Source organism: Moschus berezovskii, chromosome 18 (assembly GCF_049115385.1).
Source record: "Moschus berezovskii isolate FMDL1 chromosome 18, NW_MosBer_1.0, whole genome shotgun sequence".
Taxonomy (NCBI): Eukaryota; Metazoa; Chordata; class Mammalia; order Artiodactyla; family Moschidae; genus Moschus; species Moschus berezovskii.
In genome coordinates this window covers 35,363,324-35,383,982 of record NC_142477.1, presented here as the reverse complement: position 1 = coordinate 35,383,982, position 20,659 = coordinate 35,363,324, and the positions used below count along the sequence as shown (strand labels likewise).

At 44.6% G+C, this 20,659-nt stretch overlaps 1 protein-coding gene across 8 annotated transcripts in view; it reads right to left on the bottom strand.

Moving 5' to 3' along the window:
- Positions 1-20,659, bottom strand: part of PDZD2 (PDZ domain containing 2) — a 414,864-nt gene that overhangs the window by 85,141 nt on the left and 309,064 nt on the right. For 6 of the 8 annotated variants that reach the window (XM_055422224.2, XM_055422221.2, XM_055422222.2 and 3 more), the window contains 3 exons: positions 18,090-18,591; positions 7,071-7,213; positions 4,008-4,140 (listed from right to left, as the gene is read on the bottom strand). In XM_055422224.2, coding sequence (XP_055278199.2) covers positions 4,008-4,140; positions 7,071-7,213; positions 18,090-18,591 — 778 coding nt within the window. The remainder of the gene's footprint in view (positions 1-4,007; positions 4,141-7,070; positions 7,214-18,089; positions 18,592-20,659) is intronic. The other 2 variants (XM_055422225.2, XM_055422226.2) reach the window with 2 other exon arrangements.

Here is a 20,659-nt window from a genome sequence, read left to right as displayed (position 1 = left end):
ATTACTAGCAGAAAGCTTGAGAGAGTGAAAGTTCCAATCGTTGAGTAAATTTCACAACAGCCACAAGATAGAATACTCCACTGTCATTAAAAATGCTGATCTAGAAATACATTTTCTGACGTGGAAAGAGCTCTTTTAGCGGGTTCAGTTCAGTCGCTCAGTCGTGTCTGACTCTTTGCGACCCCATGAATCGCAGCACACCAGGCCTCCCCGTCCTTCACCAACTCCTGGAGTTCACCCAAACTCATGTGCATCGAGTCGATGATGCCATCCAGCCATCAGGTTACTTAGTGAAAAAGCAGGTTAAAATAATATGTACGAATCGTATTAACAACAGATCTAACAATGACCTGGATACAATATGAAAACCATAAAGACATATTTCTGCAAGTGCTGTGACCAACTATATGGTTTAGAGATCTTTATAGTTCATTTAATCTTCCTAACATCCCATGAAGCAGTTACTGATTCTCACTGTACAAGTGAGATTTCGAAAAAAGCACTAACTTGCTCAAGATACACAGCTTTTAAAGGGCTGTGCTGGCCCCTGAATCCTGGTGGGACTGCCTCCAGGTACACTCTGTCTCCTTGTATTTGATACCATTTAAAAGGAAACGTGTTCCTGTCTGGAAGGAAACGCCAGTTAGTGGATGGTATTATTGGCAATATTAGACATTTTATCATGTTTTTCTTCTCTATACTTTTTTTCTGGGTTTTCTACATTAGATACAATGAATACATATTTCTTGTTAATAAAAACCAAGAGTGAAATGAAAAAGAGACAGTGCACCAGAGAAATCCGTGTTGCTATGCATACTTCCAGGAACATCAAGATGAACTTGGATATTCTGAGTTTATTCATTCAGCAAAAACTTTCAAAGCTCCTCTCTTATACACAAAAGACATACAGTGCAGAAATACGAGACATCCTTTCCAGGAGACAGTAACTGTTATATTTCTAAAACAATGCCTGTTAAGTTTTGTGACACAGTGATGCTTATCTGCAACAATAATTTAGATGTTTTTATTATTCCTTATATGTGACTAGTCAAAAGTTTTTTATTCTTTTCTCTTTGAATATAAAGGCAGAACTGAAGTCTGTAGATGATTTGTTCTTTGGGATGAAGAAGAGGAACAGAAGTCAAGCAGTGCCTAACGATCAGGTGCTTTTTCTCTGTGGATGAGCACCTTGGATGGAGCAGAGTAAGTTCAGGAGCAAACAGGTGGCAGCTGCAGCAGCATTTATTGCTTAGTTGTAGGTGAAGCAAATGGGAAGGGGGAGAAAGCTCTGAGGGCTGGTCAGCCTTAGGGCCATAGCTCCGGACAGATGAACACCAGAATGGACGCCTGTTCCTCAGCTCTGGATGCTGCTCAGCCCTACAAAGACCTGAGCAAGTGCCCCAAAGTGTCACAGCCTCTGGAAGGAACACATGACCTTGTTCTAACACCATGGGCTCTGGATTCCTTCATATCTTATGTGACTAAGGGGCAGCATGAACCTCTGAAGGCCAGTGGACCCAGGATGAAAGCTGCTTCTGCCACCCACTGCCTGCATGACCTGCATGACAGATTAACTAATTTCTTAGATTTTAAACTTATCTTCTGAATAAAAAGAACCAATGGCTCTCCCATGGGATTCACTTTAAGAATTAAATGAGATAGTAGGTATAAAGCACCTGGCACCCAGTGGTACCCAGGACACATTAGTGTCTTTCTTCCTTTAAGTTGATGAGTGACGTCTGTTTTCAAAAATCTCACATGTGCCCCTTAATCACTAGTTTTACCCATGAGGGGTCGTTTTTTGTTTTTGTGTTTTCTTTATGTCATTTATGTATAATGACTGGCATAGAAGAGATTTCTTTCCCACTTTCCAAACTAGCAGGAGAAAGAAGTTAGTCCAGAAATAAAAGTTTGGTGGACATGCTTTAATGCCTGTGCAGAGACCCCTGCGTGGTTAAGCTGCAAGCTTGGGGAGGTGGGGGGTGTGTGTGTGTAAGAACCAATAATGCTTTTCAAATTCCCACCACATCTGGTCAAATGAGGAATTTGTTTCAGCCTTTCCCTTCTTGTGGGATCCACCAGGCTGACCGAGAGCATCCCTGGCTTTGCTGCTGCCCCACCCCTAGGGAGAGGATGCCCATGGCATCTCTAGGAGGCAAAGATGGGGTATATGAATGGAGAAGATCTCAATTCCTGCCTCTAGGGCTTCAGCGTCAGCTCTTCCTGCCAAGTCTTTGCCAAGCTCTGAATTCTGGTTGGAAGAGGATTTGGGGTACATGGTATAAACAAGAAAGTAAAAGTTGCTCAGTCGTGTCTGACTCTTTGCAACCCCATGGACTATACAGTTTATGAAAAGTCTCCAGGCTAGAATACTGGAGTGGGTAGCTGTTCCCTTCTCCAGGGGATCTTCCTAACCCAGGAATCAAACCCAGGTCTCCTGCATTGCAGGTGGATTCTTTACCAGGTGAGCCACCAGCAAAGCATAAAGGGGGAAAGTAGATTTTTCAGATGATTCAAAATACTCACCTGTTTATTAAACCCAGGAGGTGCTAGTGGTAAAGAATCTGCCTGCCAACGCAGGAGACACAAGAGACACAGTTGGAAAGATCCCCTGGAGCAGGAAACGGCAACCCACCTCAGTATTCTTGCCTGAGAAATCTCATGGACGGGAGCCTGGCAGGCTACAGTCCATGGGGTCGCAGTCAGACGTGATTGAGCACACAAAATCTAAGAAGCAAAATAAATAAAAACCTGTGGTTGCAGGGTTCAAAAGTAACATCAAGGATAATTGGGGGAAATCAGCCATCCTGGTGAGAGCTATTGCTGGGAAGGGTTAAGGACCGGGTGGCTCACACCAGTGATCCCGAGTTGGACCCAGGATGAACTGGAACGAAGCCCCGTGGCTCCACTGCACTAGCCCCCAAGTCCTGAGGGCTCTCCCCTGGGCTCATGGATGTCATTATCTCATCAGACAATGGAGCAGAACCTAGACAGCCCTGTTCCTCCCCTTGTCCCACAGCCGTGGTGTCCCACTGCCTCTTTGCAGCGCTCTAAGGCTGGCGAGACCCTGGGGAGAGAGCTGATGGGGGTCTCAGACCTCAGCACTAGTTTCACATGCTCTGGTGGGTGGGGGGGGTGTGAAAGAAGCCCCAGCCTGAGGCCTTGTGAAGAAGAGGTGGCAGCCAGACAGAGGGCATGGCCAGACTCGGCGTCATAGCAAGAGTCAGGGTCCCGGCACTGTCAGCTGCATCAAGGGCCCCCTCGGAAGCTCTGTCTCGCCAGGTCATTTGTAAAACTGAGGAGGATGGGAGGGGGCGGAGCTGGACAAGCAAGGTTCACAAGGCTTCCTCCAGCACAGATGCTCTGTGCTGCCAGGGGTCAGAGCCTGGGCCTGCAGCCTGGCCCTGCCGCCCCAACCTTCTTCCTGCAGGTCCTGGAAGATGCGCATCTCGAGGCGCATCACGTCCCTCTCGCCCCTGCTTTCACATCTCCTCTGTGGTTTCCCCTTGGGCCAGTTGCGACTCTCTCCATCCTGTCTTTTCTCCCACTCATCCCTCTTCCTTGGTCCTTTTGTTGCTTTTTAATCCCCTAGATAAACCTATCGTGAAAGTCGCTCAGTCATGTCCAACTCTTTGCATCCTAGTCCATGGAATTCTCCAGGCCAGAATGCTGGAGTGGGTAGCTGTTCCCTTCTCCCGGGGATCTTCCCAACCCAGGGATCAAACCCAGGTCTCCCGCATTGCAGGCGGATTCTTTACCAACTGAGCTACCAGAGAAGCCCAGATATACCTATAAAGACTCTTAAAGGATGGCAAGATGATTAAATGCCCTTAAGCTCAGGGCCCCTTGTGGGCTTGCACCGCAGAATCATGGCTATTTGCCTGGCCCAAGCAAAGGTGAGTATGCATGTATTAGGGGGCGGGGATGAGGGGGTTCATGGGGAGGGCTCACAACCAAATCTACCACTGCCATTCAAAATATTTTACAAAACAAACAAATCCACCTACCTTGCTGGCCACCACCAGCTGAACCACTCCAGTGGCTGAGCGAAGAATGGCCACAGCTTCCTCGTGGGAGAGCCCGACCAGTAAGTGACCATTGATTACCAGCAGCTCATCTCCTAAGGACAGTCTGCCATCCCTGAGGAAATGGAGATGGGGGAAAAAAAAAAAAATCCCTCGTCAAGATGTTCTAGGCTTGAGATGGGCCATCTTCCTGGAGTTGGGGAGGGTTGTCAGAAGGGGACAGTCCAAAATGAGCTACAGAGGAGTATGGAAGATGGGGACAGCTGGGGTGGGACTGTTCATCCTGTCTGGGTCCAGATGCCCAGTTAGCAGAGCTAGGAGCTTCACGATCTCAGATGGTCCCTTAGTTACAGGCACGATCGTCCGTTACCACCATATCCTACATCAGTGTCGATGAAACACATCCCATCCAGGTGGAGACATGATGGAGAGGAACCGAGACCCCAAAGCTTTGGGACACTTAAGTCTTTCTTTTCTCAATCCTACCTGCCATCCTGCCCTGGTGACCGCGTCATCAGCTGAGTCTCTGAGCCGAGCCCCAGAAGAACGAAGGCATCCGAAGCTCACCGGGAATCCTTCCCTAACCCACGTCCCTCTCTCTCCCCAGGTGACACACTGCTGCCTGGATTTCCTCTGTGGAACCTGAGACCCTGCACCTCACGTGTCTGTAACCCCTGAGCCCAAGAGTCACGGGGCCTTGAGGGTCAAGTCTCAAACTGCCTCCTTCCTCCTTATGTCTCTGCTGCCAAGCTCCATAAGCAGATGGATGAACAGAAAAATGAACAAAGAAACTGCCTAAGTTACTGCTGTTACAGGGAACAGACCTGGTGTACATCACAGGCATGCAAATATGTTCTTTGTTTCCTTTAAATTAAGTGAAGGACTTGGAGCTTCCTTTCTACTGGGCTGGAAGGAGGTCCAGTCACTACAGGGTCTGCCTGCCCTACAGAGGTTCACAGGACAGATGGTTACAGAGCACCAAGCAGGCCTCGTCAGTCACAGGGGGTCAAGAGTTCTGTGGGTGCCAACTGAGCCTCCAATGGCCTGGTCTCCCATGATCCCAAAGCAGCCAGAGGCTCTTCAGCCCCACTGCTAAATATGAGATGGGAAATTGGGTGAAGTTGAGAGTCCCAAAGCCCGGGTCCCACCATCTCTTCTGGAGGCTTTGCGTCAGCACCCAGGACTCAGGGTTGGGACTCACGCTTGTCTCACACAGATTCACCCCAGTGTTTTTCTCTCCAGTCTGCAGACTCTCTCCTCCTTGCTTTCTTTCAATGAATTAACCAACTTCCCTCTCCTCCTCTCCCTCGCCATTTTCTCTCTCTGTCCTCTAGGGCATGTATCATTATCTTTTCTATGAATTTAGGCTTTAACAGAAGACAGGAGGCATGCAAGATTGCTGACAATCTCTGCTTTCTGTCCTTCAAAAATCCCTAAGGCAGAGAAATGCTAAGAACCACAGTAGATGCTTGGGATGCAAAGAGAAGAGAAAGAGGGAAACCATGGAGAATAAGCACACTGGAACCTCAAGGAGGCATGAGGGCAAGCTCTTTGAAAGAGAGGCATCCAGGAACACTGGAGAACACAGTGGTCTGGGCCAGTGTCCTTGGGTTTACTTATCCACACCACCATCAAGACATCCACATCTCTGTTCCTCTTATTTTCCTCTTTGATCCCATCTTTCTCAGCTCCAGTTATTAACTAGAATGCCCCACATGTGAATTAAAACCCCAGACACATACACACATACAGGCTAGGGGTATAATAAAATGGTGAGACCCATTAAAAAATGGATAAGAACTCTTCTATTCAAGCTCGGCTCTGGGCACAGGAATTTCCTCATTGCCAACTTTCCAAAGACCAAGGCATAATGGGGAAACGGCTATCTGATGAGAATTCTTTAAAGCATCTATCCTTTGGGAAGTGTGATGCCACTCTTCTGGATATGAACTACCTAAGGTCTTAAACCTTCAGTAATTACCGCCACCCAGATGAGTGACACCTGCAGTTAATCTCTTCTCTACTCAGGCTAACAGGATCATACTTTCTAGTTATGGGACTGATGAGCATTGAACACCTTGATAACCTGTGCACTGGTCCTCTCCTCAGTATTCTATTCTTCAGACCAAATACTTCAAGCTCCTTCTACTTCGCCTAATGAGATATGTTTTCGAGAGCCCCCAAGGTCTTGGGCAGGCCATTACTGCCTTGGTTTGCCATTTCCCTCTTAGCATCAGTGTACCTGGGCTGAATACTAATTCCAGACTGGAATTACCTCCCTCATCAGTGAAATTCCAACTTTACCCACTATTCTATACAGATGGGCATCCAACATACAAATACACCCTATGGTGTTTTGCAAATAGTAGATGCCCTATGTATACAGGAGCAATCAGCCACATAGTAGGAGCATACCTTCCATCTGGGGACGACTACCTCCCTCTGACTCAATACGGACTTCTTCTTTGACGTGCTCTGCCTAACCACTACCCATCTTCCTACTTCAGATGACTGTTTAGGTTAAAAAAGTAGGTTGGGAGTGTGAATGGTTTTCAGGTCACAAGGAGAAAACTCATTTATTTTTCTCCCTCCACATCTGCATGACCAAGACACACGTGTTTACATGTGTATCAAATCTTGACAGCCATGACGTGGCAGGTGAACTGTGGTCACGTTTAAACCCCATCACTTTCCCAAGTTCTCAGCCACAGTGACGATGTGAAGGATGTGGTGTTCTGCCATGCGGCACACTCTTGATAAGGAACCACATGTCACCAGCATCCCCAAACTCAGGATAGCGTTCACTTGACACTCAAACTGGACTAGAAAGAAATCTAATCCTTCCTTTGCGCAGTGACCCACCAATTAGCCACTTCCTATGCTCAGAAGGGTATTTAATTAGAACCGCTCGTGCCTGATCTCCTGCCATGCTCCAGCACCTTCCTTGTAAGGTGTAATCACCAGGCCTTTAGCTACCCCCCCGGCACCCGGGGGCAGAGGAGGGGAGGACAAGGAAGCAGAGAAAGGGGAGAGTTATCTAGTCACCTGTGAGCGGCACCGCCTTCCTTCACTTGGGTGACAACGATAGCGTGAGGTGAGCGCTTTGATCCTCGGCCTCCACTAACCTGAATTCCCAGCCCATCCGATCCTTTAAGCAGCTCCATCTTCCATATCCGGCCAACTTCCTCCTTGGAAGAAAAAGCGAGTACACTGTGAAGCATCTGGACAGACACGCACCATTGTCACAGGAGGGGTTAGCTGGAGGTCTGGCCGATCCCATCACTTGTTGACAGACACTGCAGAGGACCACTGATGAGAAAATTCTACGGGTTGGACCAAAGTCTCGAGCAGTCAGGGCTGCCCAATCCAGTTCTCTATGATGGCAGAGCGCTCTGTGTCTGCATCATCTAACAGGAGGGCTGCTAGCCACCGGCGGCTGTCGAATGCCTGAAATGTGGCTGCTGGCAATGGGGACCCTGAATGTTTCATTTCACTTTAATTAAATTGAATGAGCCACCTGGGGCCAGGGGTGATGACTTTGGACAGCACAGCAAAGGTGATGCGTGAATTCCCTGACCAGGATCCTGTTAAGTAAAGCTCTTTTGCCTGAAACCCAGATCCCGCTATGTGAGTCAACACTGGCTGTATCTGGGTTCCGTTTATTTACAGCAGCTACTAATTAATAAAGGGAGATGAAGACAGAGCCAGGAGACATCAACTAGTTTGAGCCAAGCTCTACCATTTAGTACTTATGAGAATCAACTGAGGCCTCAATATCCCTGCCTTTAAAGTGGGGATTATTATTAAAACTTCCAAGTCTGGTGTTAGGATTAAACGAGACAGGAAGCAGGCAGCAATGCTCCTGACATCTAGTAAGATACATAATAAATGTTAATCGGTAACCATATGTGACTTACACACGCATAAATGTTAAAAATGTCACACCGAATTGAATCTTAAACTTCCTAAAAACACGTGAATGAGATCTTGGAGAAATCAAAATAGGAAATTCACTGGTGAATTTGTTATCAACTTCTACACACATTGGTCAATATGTTTTTTAAAAACATTAAAAAATGCTACGACAACTACAAAAATCTATCCTTTTTACTTATTTTTTGGCTGTGTGGGGTCTTAGTTCCCCGACCAGGGATTGAACCCACACCCCCAGCACTGGATGCATGGAGTCTTAACCACGGGACTGCCAGGAATTTCCCAAAATCAATCATTTTTAAAAACTAATAGAGGTTTGTAGGGCTTCCCTGGTGGCTCAGTGGTAAAGAATCTGCCTGCCATGCAGGAGACTTGCAGGAGATGCAGGTTCGATCCCTGGGTCAGGAAGATCCCCTGAAGAAGAAAATGGCAACCCACTCCAGTATTCTTGCCTGGAGAATCTCACGGACAAAGGAGCCTGGCAGGCTACAGTCTATGAGGTCACAAAAGTGTTGGACGTGACTGAATAACTAAACAACAACAAAAAGGTCTCTAAGTCCTCTGATGGTCATGAGTTTGAGTGAGCTCCGGGAGTTGGTGATGGACAGGGAGGCCTGGCGTGCTGTGATTCATGGGGTCGCAAAGAGTCGGACACGACTGAGCGACTGAACTGAACATAAGTCCTCTGAACTGCTTTGGTTCATTCTCCATTTGACTCTGTATTCCATTCCAAGAACACAAACATACATCCACTGCCAAACATTGGAGTTCCCGCAGACACTTGGCTATTCAGAGAAATGAAAGCAAAAGCTTCCAAAGTGGTTTATCTGGGAGTCTGACTTTAGGCTCATCCCAAAGTCCTTTTTAGCTCTAGGTATATAGGTAGGGGTCCCAATGCATTCCTCAGTTTATAAAGTAAAAACCATCTGCTTTCTCCATTCACCATGAAGGTCCAATGGAACTGCTAAGGCCCAATACAGACAAAGCCATCATCTCCCCCAAAATAGGCAACCTGCCCATTCAAGCTGTTTGCAAAAGAGAAAAAATGTGAGGCATTTAGAAAATCTGAAGTGCATACTGTCAGAAACTAAATTGAAGCTTTATGCAACAGTAAAAAAAACAGATGTGGAATGCTCACTGATGTGCAGCAACAGGAATGTCGAGGGAAAATCATTAGCAGACAGAGACTTGTTGGGTCCTATTCTTTTCCAAGCCCAGGGCTGCTCATGGGGGCCCCACAATTCTAGCAACACGCGGTGATGCCAGCTGTCTTCTCCATCCACTGACCACAGGGCCATGAAGCCTGTCTGGCCAAATGTAACTTCAGAAGTCACTGGCTTACCACAGTAGTTCATGAACTTGTCAACAAGCCCTACATCATCCCAGCGTCTCACTTTGGACTCCCTGGGTTTTGGTTTGCTGCCTCTGACCTCTGGAACACCTTTCCTTCCCATTCAGGAACAGCCTTCCTGCCTTCAGAGTCTCTCATAGCTTCACTCCTTCCAAGAAGCCATCCTTGAGAATTACCACGAGACAGCAACTTTCAATACTTCCAGTACATGAGACTGTATGCCAGGTGGAGAACCCAAAAGAGAATACACGCAGGGGTGTGCTGATTAGCTGTTGTCTTGGCGAGCTGAGCAGCCTGCGTTTACACCCAGGCTAGTCCTGTGGCTGCCTCCCTGGGCCTCACAGAGCAGGTAAGAAATGAGCACAGATGGTGGCCTGACTTTTTTCCTCCCCCTTGGAGGATATCCCATGGCTCCTGGTGTCCTGCAGATGTGGGGCAGTGTTTCTCTCCCCCAGTACAGAAAAGCTGTGGAACTCTTTCACAAGAACAACAGGGACCATTAGTAGAGCCCAGATACAAGAAAATCCCTTTAGTTTTAGCCCAAATTAGTAGAAACCTATCCATTCCTATGACTAATTACACCATCATTTTCTCCCATCCTACCCTCCTTTGGCTAAACAGAAGACGTTAGGTATGGTTCACAGAGGATGTAACAATACTGGATACAGTTCAAATTCTTAAATGCTTTTAGAAATAGGACTTGTGACAAGAAACATACAGAACTATGATCATGGGGAAAGGATGGCCTAAATGTTTACCCTGACAGAGGAGTTAAAGATAGTATTCATTGAGAACACCCACAAACCCACTCCACACCCCTGGCCCAAGATGCACACAACTAGTTAAAAACAAAACCAAACCATATATCTAATATAAATGGCTTCAGAGGGGGACTTCCCTGAAAGTCCAGTGGTTATGGTTTCATCTTCCAATGCGGGAGATGTGGGTTTGATTCCTGGTCAGGGAGCTAAGATCCAACATGCCTTTTGGCCAAAAAACCAAAACATAAAACTGAAGCAATATTGTAACAAATTCAATAAAGATTTTAAGAATGGTCCATAGCCACAGGAGGCAGGAATATACAGTGGAGAAAAGATAGCCTCTTCAATAAGTGGTGCTGGGAAAACTGAACAGCTACATATAAAAGAATGAAAATAGAACACCTCCTAACACCATACACAAAAATGAACTCAGATGGATTAAAGACATAAATGTAAGGCCAGAAAACTCTTAGAGGAAAATATAGGCAGTACACTCCTTGACATAAATCACAGCAAGATTCTCTCTGACCACCTCTTAGAGCAATGGAAATAAAAACAAAAATAAACAAGTGGGACCTAATTAAACTTAAAAGCTTTTGCACAGCAAAGGAAACTATAAGCAAGATGAAAAGACAACCCTTAGAATGGGGAAAAATAATTGCAAATGAAACAATGAACAAAGGCTTAATCTCCAAAACACATAAGCAGCTCAGGCAGCTCAATACTAGAAAAAGAAACAACCAATCAAAAAGTGGGAGGAAGACCTGAACAGACTTTTCTCCAAAGAGACACTCAACATCACTCATTATTAGAGAAACGCAAATCAAAACTACAATGAGTTAGCAATTCACACCAGTCAGAATGGCGGTCATCAAAAAATCTACAAACAATAAATGTTGGAGAGGGTGTGGAGAAAAAGGGAATCTTCTTGCACTGTTGGTGGGAATGCAAATTGATACAGCCACTGTGGAGAACAGTATGGAGAGTCCTTAAAAAAACTAGGAATAAAACTACCGTATGACCCAGTAATCCTGCTACTGGGCATATACTCTGAGAAAACCATAAATGAAAAAGACACATGTAGCCCAATGTTAATAGCAGCACTATTTATAACAGCTGGGACACAGAAGCAACCCACATGTCCACTGGCAGATGAATGGAAAAAGAAGTTGTGGTACATATATACAATGGAGTATTAATCAGTCATAAAAAGGAACACATATGAGTCAGTTCTAGTGAGGTGAATGAACCTAGAGCCTATTATACAGAGTGAAAAAAGTCAGAAAAACAAATTTCATATATTGACACATATATATGGAATCTAGAAAAATGGTACTGGTGAACCTATTCGCAGGGCAAGAATAGAGATGCAGACATAAAAAACAGACTTCGGCCACATGGAGGAGGGGCAGGGTGGGACGAGTAGAGAGAGTAGCACTGACATTTATGTACTGTCATGTGTAAAACAGATAGCCAGTGGGAAGCTGCTGTATGGGCACAGAGAGCTCAACCTAGTGCTCTGTGACAACCAAGAGGGTGGGGAAGGTGTGGGGGGTGGGGAGGAGGTTCAGGAGGGAGGGGATATGTGTGTACTTGTGGCTCATTTGCATTGTTCTATGGTGGAGGCCAACACAATATTGTAAAGCAATTACAATAAATTAATTAAAAATTTAAAATAAAAAGAATGGTCCACATCAAAAAAATCTTAAAAAGCTTCAGAGAACAGAAACAACCAATCTATAATAAAGCCCCTAATTATACTAGCCCAGAAACAGATCTCCTTTCTTTTATCCAATAAGATGATTCCCCTGCCATAACAGAGAGTAGGAACTAACAGGGGAGAATTCAAAGAAAATGATGCACGCTTCCTCACCATGGAATTTCTTGATCATCTAATGAAGGGGTTCCGAGGAACACAAAGGAAGTCAGAGACAGGAAGCGGCAGATGCTATCAGTCTTAATTGTACAACTGTCGTATTAAATCTAGCTGCCTACAGATGAAAGCAGTGTTCAGTTAAATATAAAATCAGTGTCTAAAGTTTTAGTCTAAAGCTGGAACTAGCCAAAACCCAACAGGCCAACTTAAATACAATAATATCCAGTATATTTCCAACTGTCTTCTTACAATTCCACTTAGATGTCTACTACACACACCAATAATCTCTCCTCTTCCTGGTTTTGTCATCTCAACGGGATCAGCAATATCATTGATTCAAGCTTAAGAGGATATGCAAACCAAAAACCCAAGGGCTGTCTTTGATTCATCCTTCTATTTCCTATACTTAAACCATAAGTGAGATCCGAATGCTCTATTTGCCAAACAGATCCACATCCATCTACCTCTGCTCCTCTTCTCTGCCAACACCCTCGTCGGTCACCATCATTTTTAGCTTGGGTTATCATAGTCTCCAATCTGGTCTCTATTTTTAAGTTTTACCTCTCACAAGCCACTATTCTCCATTACACATTTAGGATAAACTTTAAAGAAAAACATCATGATGCATTTAACCTAAGTTTCCTGACAGTTTCCCACTAGATACAGAATAAGGCCCACACTCTTTGCAATGCTAAACATGAACTTTTGTAATCTTGTCTCTTTCATATCACCTCCTAGTCCTCTCCTATCACTCACTATGCTGCAGTCTCTGCTACCAGAATATTCTATCATTCCCGTCTTACGGCAGCTTCAGATGCTAGTTTCTCACCAGAAACATTCTGCCCCCAGATTCTGCAGGGCTGCTCTTCTCCTGACACTCAGTCTTCAGCTGAAACATGACCTCTTTAATAAGGTCTTTGCTGACACCCAATATCAATTGGCCCCCCGCCCATGTCACTGCTGGGACATCTTTTACTTCACTCTGTTTTATTTCATTTATTGTACTTGTGGTCAGCATCTAACATTCTGCTTGTGTCTATGTATTTATTGCTTGTGGCCCCTTATATGTGATAAATGCCACAAGACAGAAACCTTGTCTCTCATTTACTGATGGATTTTCCAGCAGCTAGAAAAGTGCCCAGCACATCACAATACTGCATAGATGTCATTGAATGAACAAACAGAATGCTGACCATAATCTTAGGGGTCTTCAAAGTTACCGAGACTGACATTAAGAAGTTCGCCAAGAAAGGAGACCTGCACGTTTGCCAACGTTCAGAGTGTGAACACAGATCCAGCTGCAGAGATGACGGAGTTCTGAAGCAGACCCTGTCTAGACAGATGGCTTGGGCTTTTGCTTCCTTCTACGCTGGTTGAAAGGGCACTGAGACTTTGTCAGTCTGTTGAGAAAAAGCCAAACCACGCAAAATTGGATGCTATGGACGTCTGTATTAATGTCGGAGTGCTACCCTTTCCTATAAACCGCCAATTACTGTGTGAACTCACACATGCGTCTCTCCACGGAGGTAAACAGAGGGATTTATTTACCAAAAACAGGGGTAGTATATTAAAGGGAATTGCCGCAGCAACATTTAAATGACCTCATCTGCTGGAACCCAAAATAAAATGTTACAACAGCATCTTTGCTTCAAATGTGAGAAGACACATCATCCAACCAGAATTTCACTGCAGTAAATGCTCTGGCTTCAACTGAAAACTTATTTTTGAGATTGTTTGCTTACCCCTTACTTAGAATGATCAGTAAGAAATGAAGAAACATGTGATCATAATGTCAGAGTTGAAATTCCTCCGCCAACAGACCAAAAAGCTCAGCTTGGAGGTAAGAAAACAAGTTCAGAGAAAGGACATGGCAGCCTGAAGGCCACAGAGCTGGGGATGGAAGAACCAGGGCTGGAACTTGGTGTCCCATCTCTCAGGCTTGGGGTTCTCCTGTGTCTTCATTATAAGTATCTACAAAGCACCTACAGGTGCAATGCACTGAACTGGGGCAGAGATGGCAAAGGCTCAGAGACAAGAGCGAGCATGGTATTTTGAAAAAACTAATTCAGCCCAAATCAGGGAGAAAGAGAGCAGTGAAAAGGTGATGAAGGGCCTTCCTTATGTGCTACGTCAAGCTGAGGTGTTCGGGTATTACCCCAAAGGCGAGTGGACCACCAAATGGTTTCAGCTGCAGTGTGCATGGTAAGATGTGCTCTTTAGAAAAGTCCCTCTGATTGCAATGGGACAGTTGATGGGATGAAAGCGGGAGCAGTGTAGACTACTGTGACCACAGGTGAGAAATGACAGCAGTCTGGCCCTGAACCAAAGCTGCAGGATGGGGCACAGAGCAGTGGTGGTGGACATCCCCAAGGGAGCAGGAGTAGACCGGATTCAGGGATTGACTGGACTTGGTGTAAGGGAGAGGGTGAAAGTGAAAGTGAAGTCGCTCAGTCGTGTCCGACTCTTTGCGACCCTGTGGACTGTAGCCTACCAGGCTTCTCCATCCATGGGATTCTCCAAGCAAGAATACTGGAGTGGGTTACCATTTCCTTCTCCAGGGGATCTTCCCAACCCAGGGATCGAACCCGGGTCTACCACATTGGAGGCAGACGCTTTAACCTCTAGGGTAGTTGTCGCTAAGTCACGTCCAACTCTTGGTGACCCTATGGACGATGGCCTACCAGGCTCCTCTATCTATGGTATTTCCCAGGCAATAAAATGGAGTGGGTTTCCATTTTCTTCTTCGAGAGAAAGCAGCATTCCAGCTAACTCCACAATGCCAATTGTCGCAATGTGGCTGGGTGAAGGCGTTTCCCAGGATATGGAATTGCCAGTGAAAAACCAGGAAAGTTCTGCACAGTCCAGGGCAAGTAGTCACTAGCTGAATCTCAGGTTTCTGGCTCAGGCAACTCTGTGGATGGTAAGACCTGAAATGTTAGAATGGGCTTGGTGGTGCGGGAAAGCCATACAACCAGTTTCAGGCATGATGTGAAATATCAAAGATGGAGGCATCCTATAGATGGCTGGTAAAAAGCTGAGGGCTCAGAAGAGAGGTGACAGCAGATGTGAGCTTAGGAGACATTACCACGTGAAGTATGTATGTTCACTCCATGACTGTGGGGTCTTCCTAGAAGAGGCCCATTCTCCCGCTGCCTCTGCTGGATGCAAACATCAGGGACCACCCAGGAGATGAGCTCAGTGTTGACTCTCCTCCTGAGTTTCACACACTTTCCTGCAGATTTAGAGCTCTGGCAGCCTTTTTGAGGTCTCTGCTGAACCACTTACAGGAAAGAGGTCTGGCACTGCACAGGGTGGATTTTGGGTACCAGGCTAAGACTGCAAATGGATCCACAGACACACATGCCAGCTGTGAATAAGCTCTCCTGACTGACAAATGGTAAGACTTTTTTTTCATTGTTACATGACTAAGTTTGGTTGCATTCATTTTTACCATGCAGCATTACAAAAATACACACTGTGCACACGTCACCTTGGGTGAGTAATGAGCTTTACTAGACAAGAGAGTAGGCAATCTGAATTCATTTCTAAAGTTGCTTATCTATATCCTAAGCGGTTCCTGGGCTTTAGGAGATGGGCCCAACTTTTGTATTTTAAAAAATTCATCTGTTTGCATGTGTATCATTCTGTGTTAATATTTTACAGAAACAAGCCATACTTTAAAAGGAGATATTTGTTGAAATATTTCCTATAGGTCCATTAAGGGAGAATAGAAACGTGAAAACAAAGTCTGAGGATTTATTTTCCTGTAAGAAATAACAGTCTATGAAAAACAAGTAGCTGACAAATGAAAATGGTCTGAATGATCATGAGCCTTGTCTGTAATTTATTAAGTCTCTGCAGATATATTAAATCATTAATAAAGCAGAAGCGGAACAACGCCGACATGTCTAATCTCCCATTATTCAAATAGAGTGGAATTTCCCCCCAAAGGCTTTAGAGGTAAATAGCTAATTTTTGTTTTTCTGGAAATTCCATTTTAGCATGACCTTGGGTTCATCCTGAAATAAAAATACACATCTAGCCATCCCAAGAACCTAAACAGCCTTTAAGGTCTATTGGTCCCAGTTTGGGCGCCACCAAGATGAGGAGGAGAGCTGTGAAGATCCACTTCTTGTCAACATGCTCAATCCCAGGCGAGTGCATCTAATGAAGATGCTTCTGGGGTGGCCAAGGGCACCGAGATATTCATGCCTGAGAAGGTGTGGGGCCCATTCCAACTTTTCAAGACCAGACGTACAATCCGAGGCCAATAATCAGTCTGCAGACTTAGAACAGTTATGAAGAATTCCAGATGGCAAGTTTCTCCTTTTAATAAAGGCATGGGGCTTCATAAAAAAAAAGTTCCAAGACAACAGATGAAGATTTGTTTTTTTTCACCTTTCATTTATATTTTCTGGTACATTTGATGTTGAGGGCAAAAACCAGGCAAAGGAATTCTGGTACGTTCAGTCTTAAGAGAGTCTAATCCAGAAATCCAATTTTAGGTTACTGCTTTTAATTAGGATGAGCAGAGGATGGTACTCTCTTAAAAGTTTGGCGTGGCACTTTTTTCTTTGAAGATCATACCATTATCCCTACTTTGTCCTAGGCCAAAGGACTTCTTTGGACTGTATATGAGATTCCACCCTAAACCTTAGGTACCTTAAAGCTTCAAACTGAACCAATATTGCCCAACTTGCTTTTTTCACTTTAAGTTTTCTTCATATTCACAATCTAATCATCAGAAGAAAAAAAATCATATCAAGATATAGTATTCATTGATAAGGAACATATTATAACATTTCTATTGCCCTTAATTTGGGAGAGAGGTATATATTATAATCTTTTTATTGTTTTTAATCCTTTTGGGGAAGAGGGGCATAAAATTGGTAGAAAATCATTAATAGAAACATTTTTTTTCTTCTGGTTTGCACATTTCATCTACAAATACACCTTCGCTGTGTAAGGCTTTATGAAGGTCACTCAGATCTTCAAATGAAGGAACACAGTCAGTCCCTTAAGACAGGTGTTATTTTGATTCTTCTCAACTCATTATGCAGATAGGCTACAGCTGCAAAAATATTCATGAGCTCACTTTCACTTTTCACTTTCACACATTGGAGAAGGAAATGGCAACCCACTCCAGTGTTCTTGCCTGGAGAATCCCAGGGACGGGGGAGCCTGGTGGGCTGCCGTCTATGGGGTCACACAGAGTCGGACACGACTGAAGTGACTTAGCAGCAGCAGCAGCCTTCCTAGAAATTACATTCACTCCTACGGCACCATTTTCCAGACTGCAAAGCTGAACTTGATACTTCCTCTGTGCCCATTTTCCATCTTTCTAACTTCCTCTTTCATCCTTAGAGGGCATCTCCTGAGTCAGAAAAGTAACCAATCAGGATCCATCTCACTAGTTACTGCTTTGTTTAGGAACCCAGAGGCACACCTGGCCAAGAGCGTTCTTGGAATGAGCACTCTGACCCTACAGAAGGTAACTTAACAAAAGCGTATTGGTTATAATGGGGGAGACCACTCGAGGCTAGAAGTGTGTCAACTACCATTCAGAATAGACTACACCTGCTTTGCTTTTAGGTAAGACCAGCTCTGACCATCACAGCTGGATACCACAGTTTCAGAGATTTCTACAAAGTTTCCAGACTTCACTGGAATTTAGCAATATAGTAACACAATCCCCTGAAAATGTCACTCGTTTTGATGTGTTAAAAATAAAAGCAGACGCTTCCCTGCAGGTTGGACATCCTTCCTGTGTAATACTGAGGCTTGGCTATTTATGCTATCAGCAGCCACCAGGAATTCTTGGCCCTGCAGTGGCAATTCCACTGGTGACAGCGGTGATAAATAATGATGCAGCTCAAGTACTTTATCTGGGCCTCATATGACTCAAATTATACCACAGAAGGCTTGAATTTTCCACTTAGGATCACTTGCCTAGCTCTTTATTTAAGTGGGATAAAATGACTTGATTTTTCTGTTGTTATTATCATGTCCTCTGATCATTTATCTTAATAAATCTTTTGGTATCCAAATGCAAGGTCATTTCAGGTGTATTTTCTAAACCGTAAACACAACTGCAAACAATATTTCATGGAAAATTCAGCTTCTACCATCAAAGCAAACCTTACCCGTGCCAGACAGTCACTGGATTGGAAGTCCGTCTTCCCAGATTTTGAGAAGCGGCGTTTGTCATTGCTCGTGGGCAGAGGGGCATCTGTCTTTGGAATTCTAGGCTCTGTCCCTCTGTCCAGTTCCGACCTATCTAGATGGGATCCAGCCACCTCCTTGAGCAAATCCGGGCCATTTTCCAGCTCAAAAGCATGACCGTTTCCCAGTTCAGGGTCTAGGCCATTGTCCAGCTCAGACACGGGGTCACTGTCCAACTCACAGCCAGTGCTGCTCTTGGATTCTTCAGTGGCTTTGTGGGTAGAAGGTCTGGCAATAACTCCAAACTTTCTTGCTCTTTTCCCCTTTTTCACCGTTCGGTCCCCCAGCTCCAAGGTAGGTGTCTCTCCTGGTTCGGAGCTGTTGCTACTGTTGCCGTTATAAGGAGAATGGACTTGCTGCTTGAAGCGGCGTAGCATGATCAGGTAGATGAAGCCGCCATTCCAGCACTGCTCAGCCAGGTAACTGCAAGGGACAGAGAGGGGCCGGTTAAAACCCTCCAAACATCCTCCGCGAACAATGCAGTGGGCTGACACATCCATGGCCCACACAGGACCCATGTGACTAAAAGCCTGGCACAGTGATCGAGGCACTGAGCTTCTTAAACAGGCTCCACACTCCATTCAATCTATTGAATTGTTGATGCTAGAAATAACCCCCAAACAAACCAAAAAACCACCATGAACTGAAAACGATTCATGAAAGTCCCCTACGAAGATACCCAGAGTAGGATTTTTCTATTAACAGGGCCAATCCTAATGTACTGTTTTTTTTTAAAATTATTCTTCATTTTGCTCAACAACTTGTTGAATCAGAATGATGTCAGCCTCCCATTCATATTGTTCTGATGCGACAACACTTCCAGTGTCCAGGGGAAATGTAAAAATCAGACTGGGAGGGAATGTATAGTTCTGCCCTTGGGATCAAAAAAATCAACTGTGTGATACAAACTATTAAAGCAACAAGGTCCTACTGTATAGCACAGGGAATGATATTCAATATCCTATGATAAACCATAATGGAAAAGAGTATGAAAAAGAATATATTTATATATATTATAACTGAGTCACTTTGATGTATAGCAGAAATCAACACAATATTGTAAATCAACTATATTCCAATAAAATTTAAAAAGCCACAGATTGGAGAGTCAAACTGAGGGGGGAGAAAAAAACAACAACAACCAGCCCAAGAGGAACTCTGCCTCACATGAGTTAAGGTGAATAAAAACATCCTGAGTTGGGCAGGGTGGAGGGGCTGTATTAAGATGCAGCCAATAGAGAAGCACCAGCCAATGTGTGTGGCATGAAATGAGGACCAGGTTCATTTCTTGGTATTGGTTCTAGTTTGGCTGTTCATAGAACACGTGAAGTCTCATTTCCAGTCTGGGCATCACATGAAGAGGCATACTAACAAAGTGGAAAACATGCAGACACAGGGCAACCAGGATGAACACGGCTGCTGGAAACCATGGCCACCAGGAATAGTGGGAGGAAGGAGGGGTGTTAAGCTTGACGAAGACAAGGGCCAGGTTCAATGGTTTTCACATGTATCTGAGGACCGTCAAACATTTAGAAGCAGGAAATCATTCCTCCAGATCTCAGAGAATAACAGTAAAACATCAAGTGAGATGAGTAATTAGCAGCATCCAGGACCAGATCATTAAAGTTTCACTGAAGAAAACACTTGCTCAAAGTCAGGAAGCCAGGCTGGGCTGGATCCCCCACTCATGCCACCAGAGATAAGGCAGCACAAACCCTAGATGAACTCAGGGAAATGCCTTCAACCACTGGAATCTTGCTACATTCTACACATCACTGGTTCCCAAGCAAAGAATGTCAACAACTAAATCCTTAACGAGTCAGACCCGCTTCCCTTCTTCATGCCCCACAAAGAGAATGCCTGGGGCTATGGTGCCTACATTTTCAATTAGTAGAAAACAGAGAAATTTTCCAGTACACCAAACCAGCCTCTCTCCCTCTGTGTCTAAATACCAGACCTGAAAGCTGTGGCAGTCAGGGTGTGAGAAAAGAACCAGGTCATAAGGAGAGATGACCAGCCATGTTTGAAATGTAGTTAAGTTCTGAGCCAAAGGCATATATTCCCCATACATAAAGGTCAGGGTACTGCAACGACAGTGACTGTCTAACCAAAGAAGAGAACAATTCTGAATTTTTGCCTTGAAGTAAAATGAGCAAGAGAGAAGCGTTCTCAAATATCAGCCAAAGCTAGTAAAAAAACTTTCTTTGATTCTGGGCTGTAAACCATGGCAATGAACTTACACATAAAAATCAGGTAGATACAAGATCCTGTACAGACCCCAAGCTGTTCCATGAAACACAGTGAGATGAAAGGCGTTTCTAGATGAAACGCATTTCTAGACCTTTCTAGGTCAGCACCATTTTTCTACAATGTTTAGATCTCATTTTTTAAATTGTGTACTTTTTTTCATACTGGATAAAATCTTTGAAAGGTATAAAATCATAAGAGTAATTAGCAGGCTATAAGGGTTTCCTTTGAGCAAACCACTACT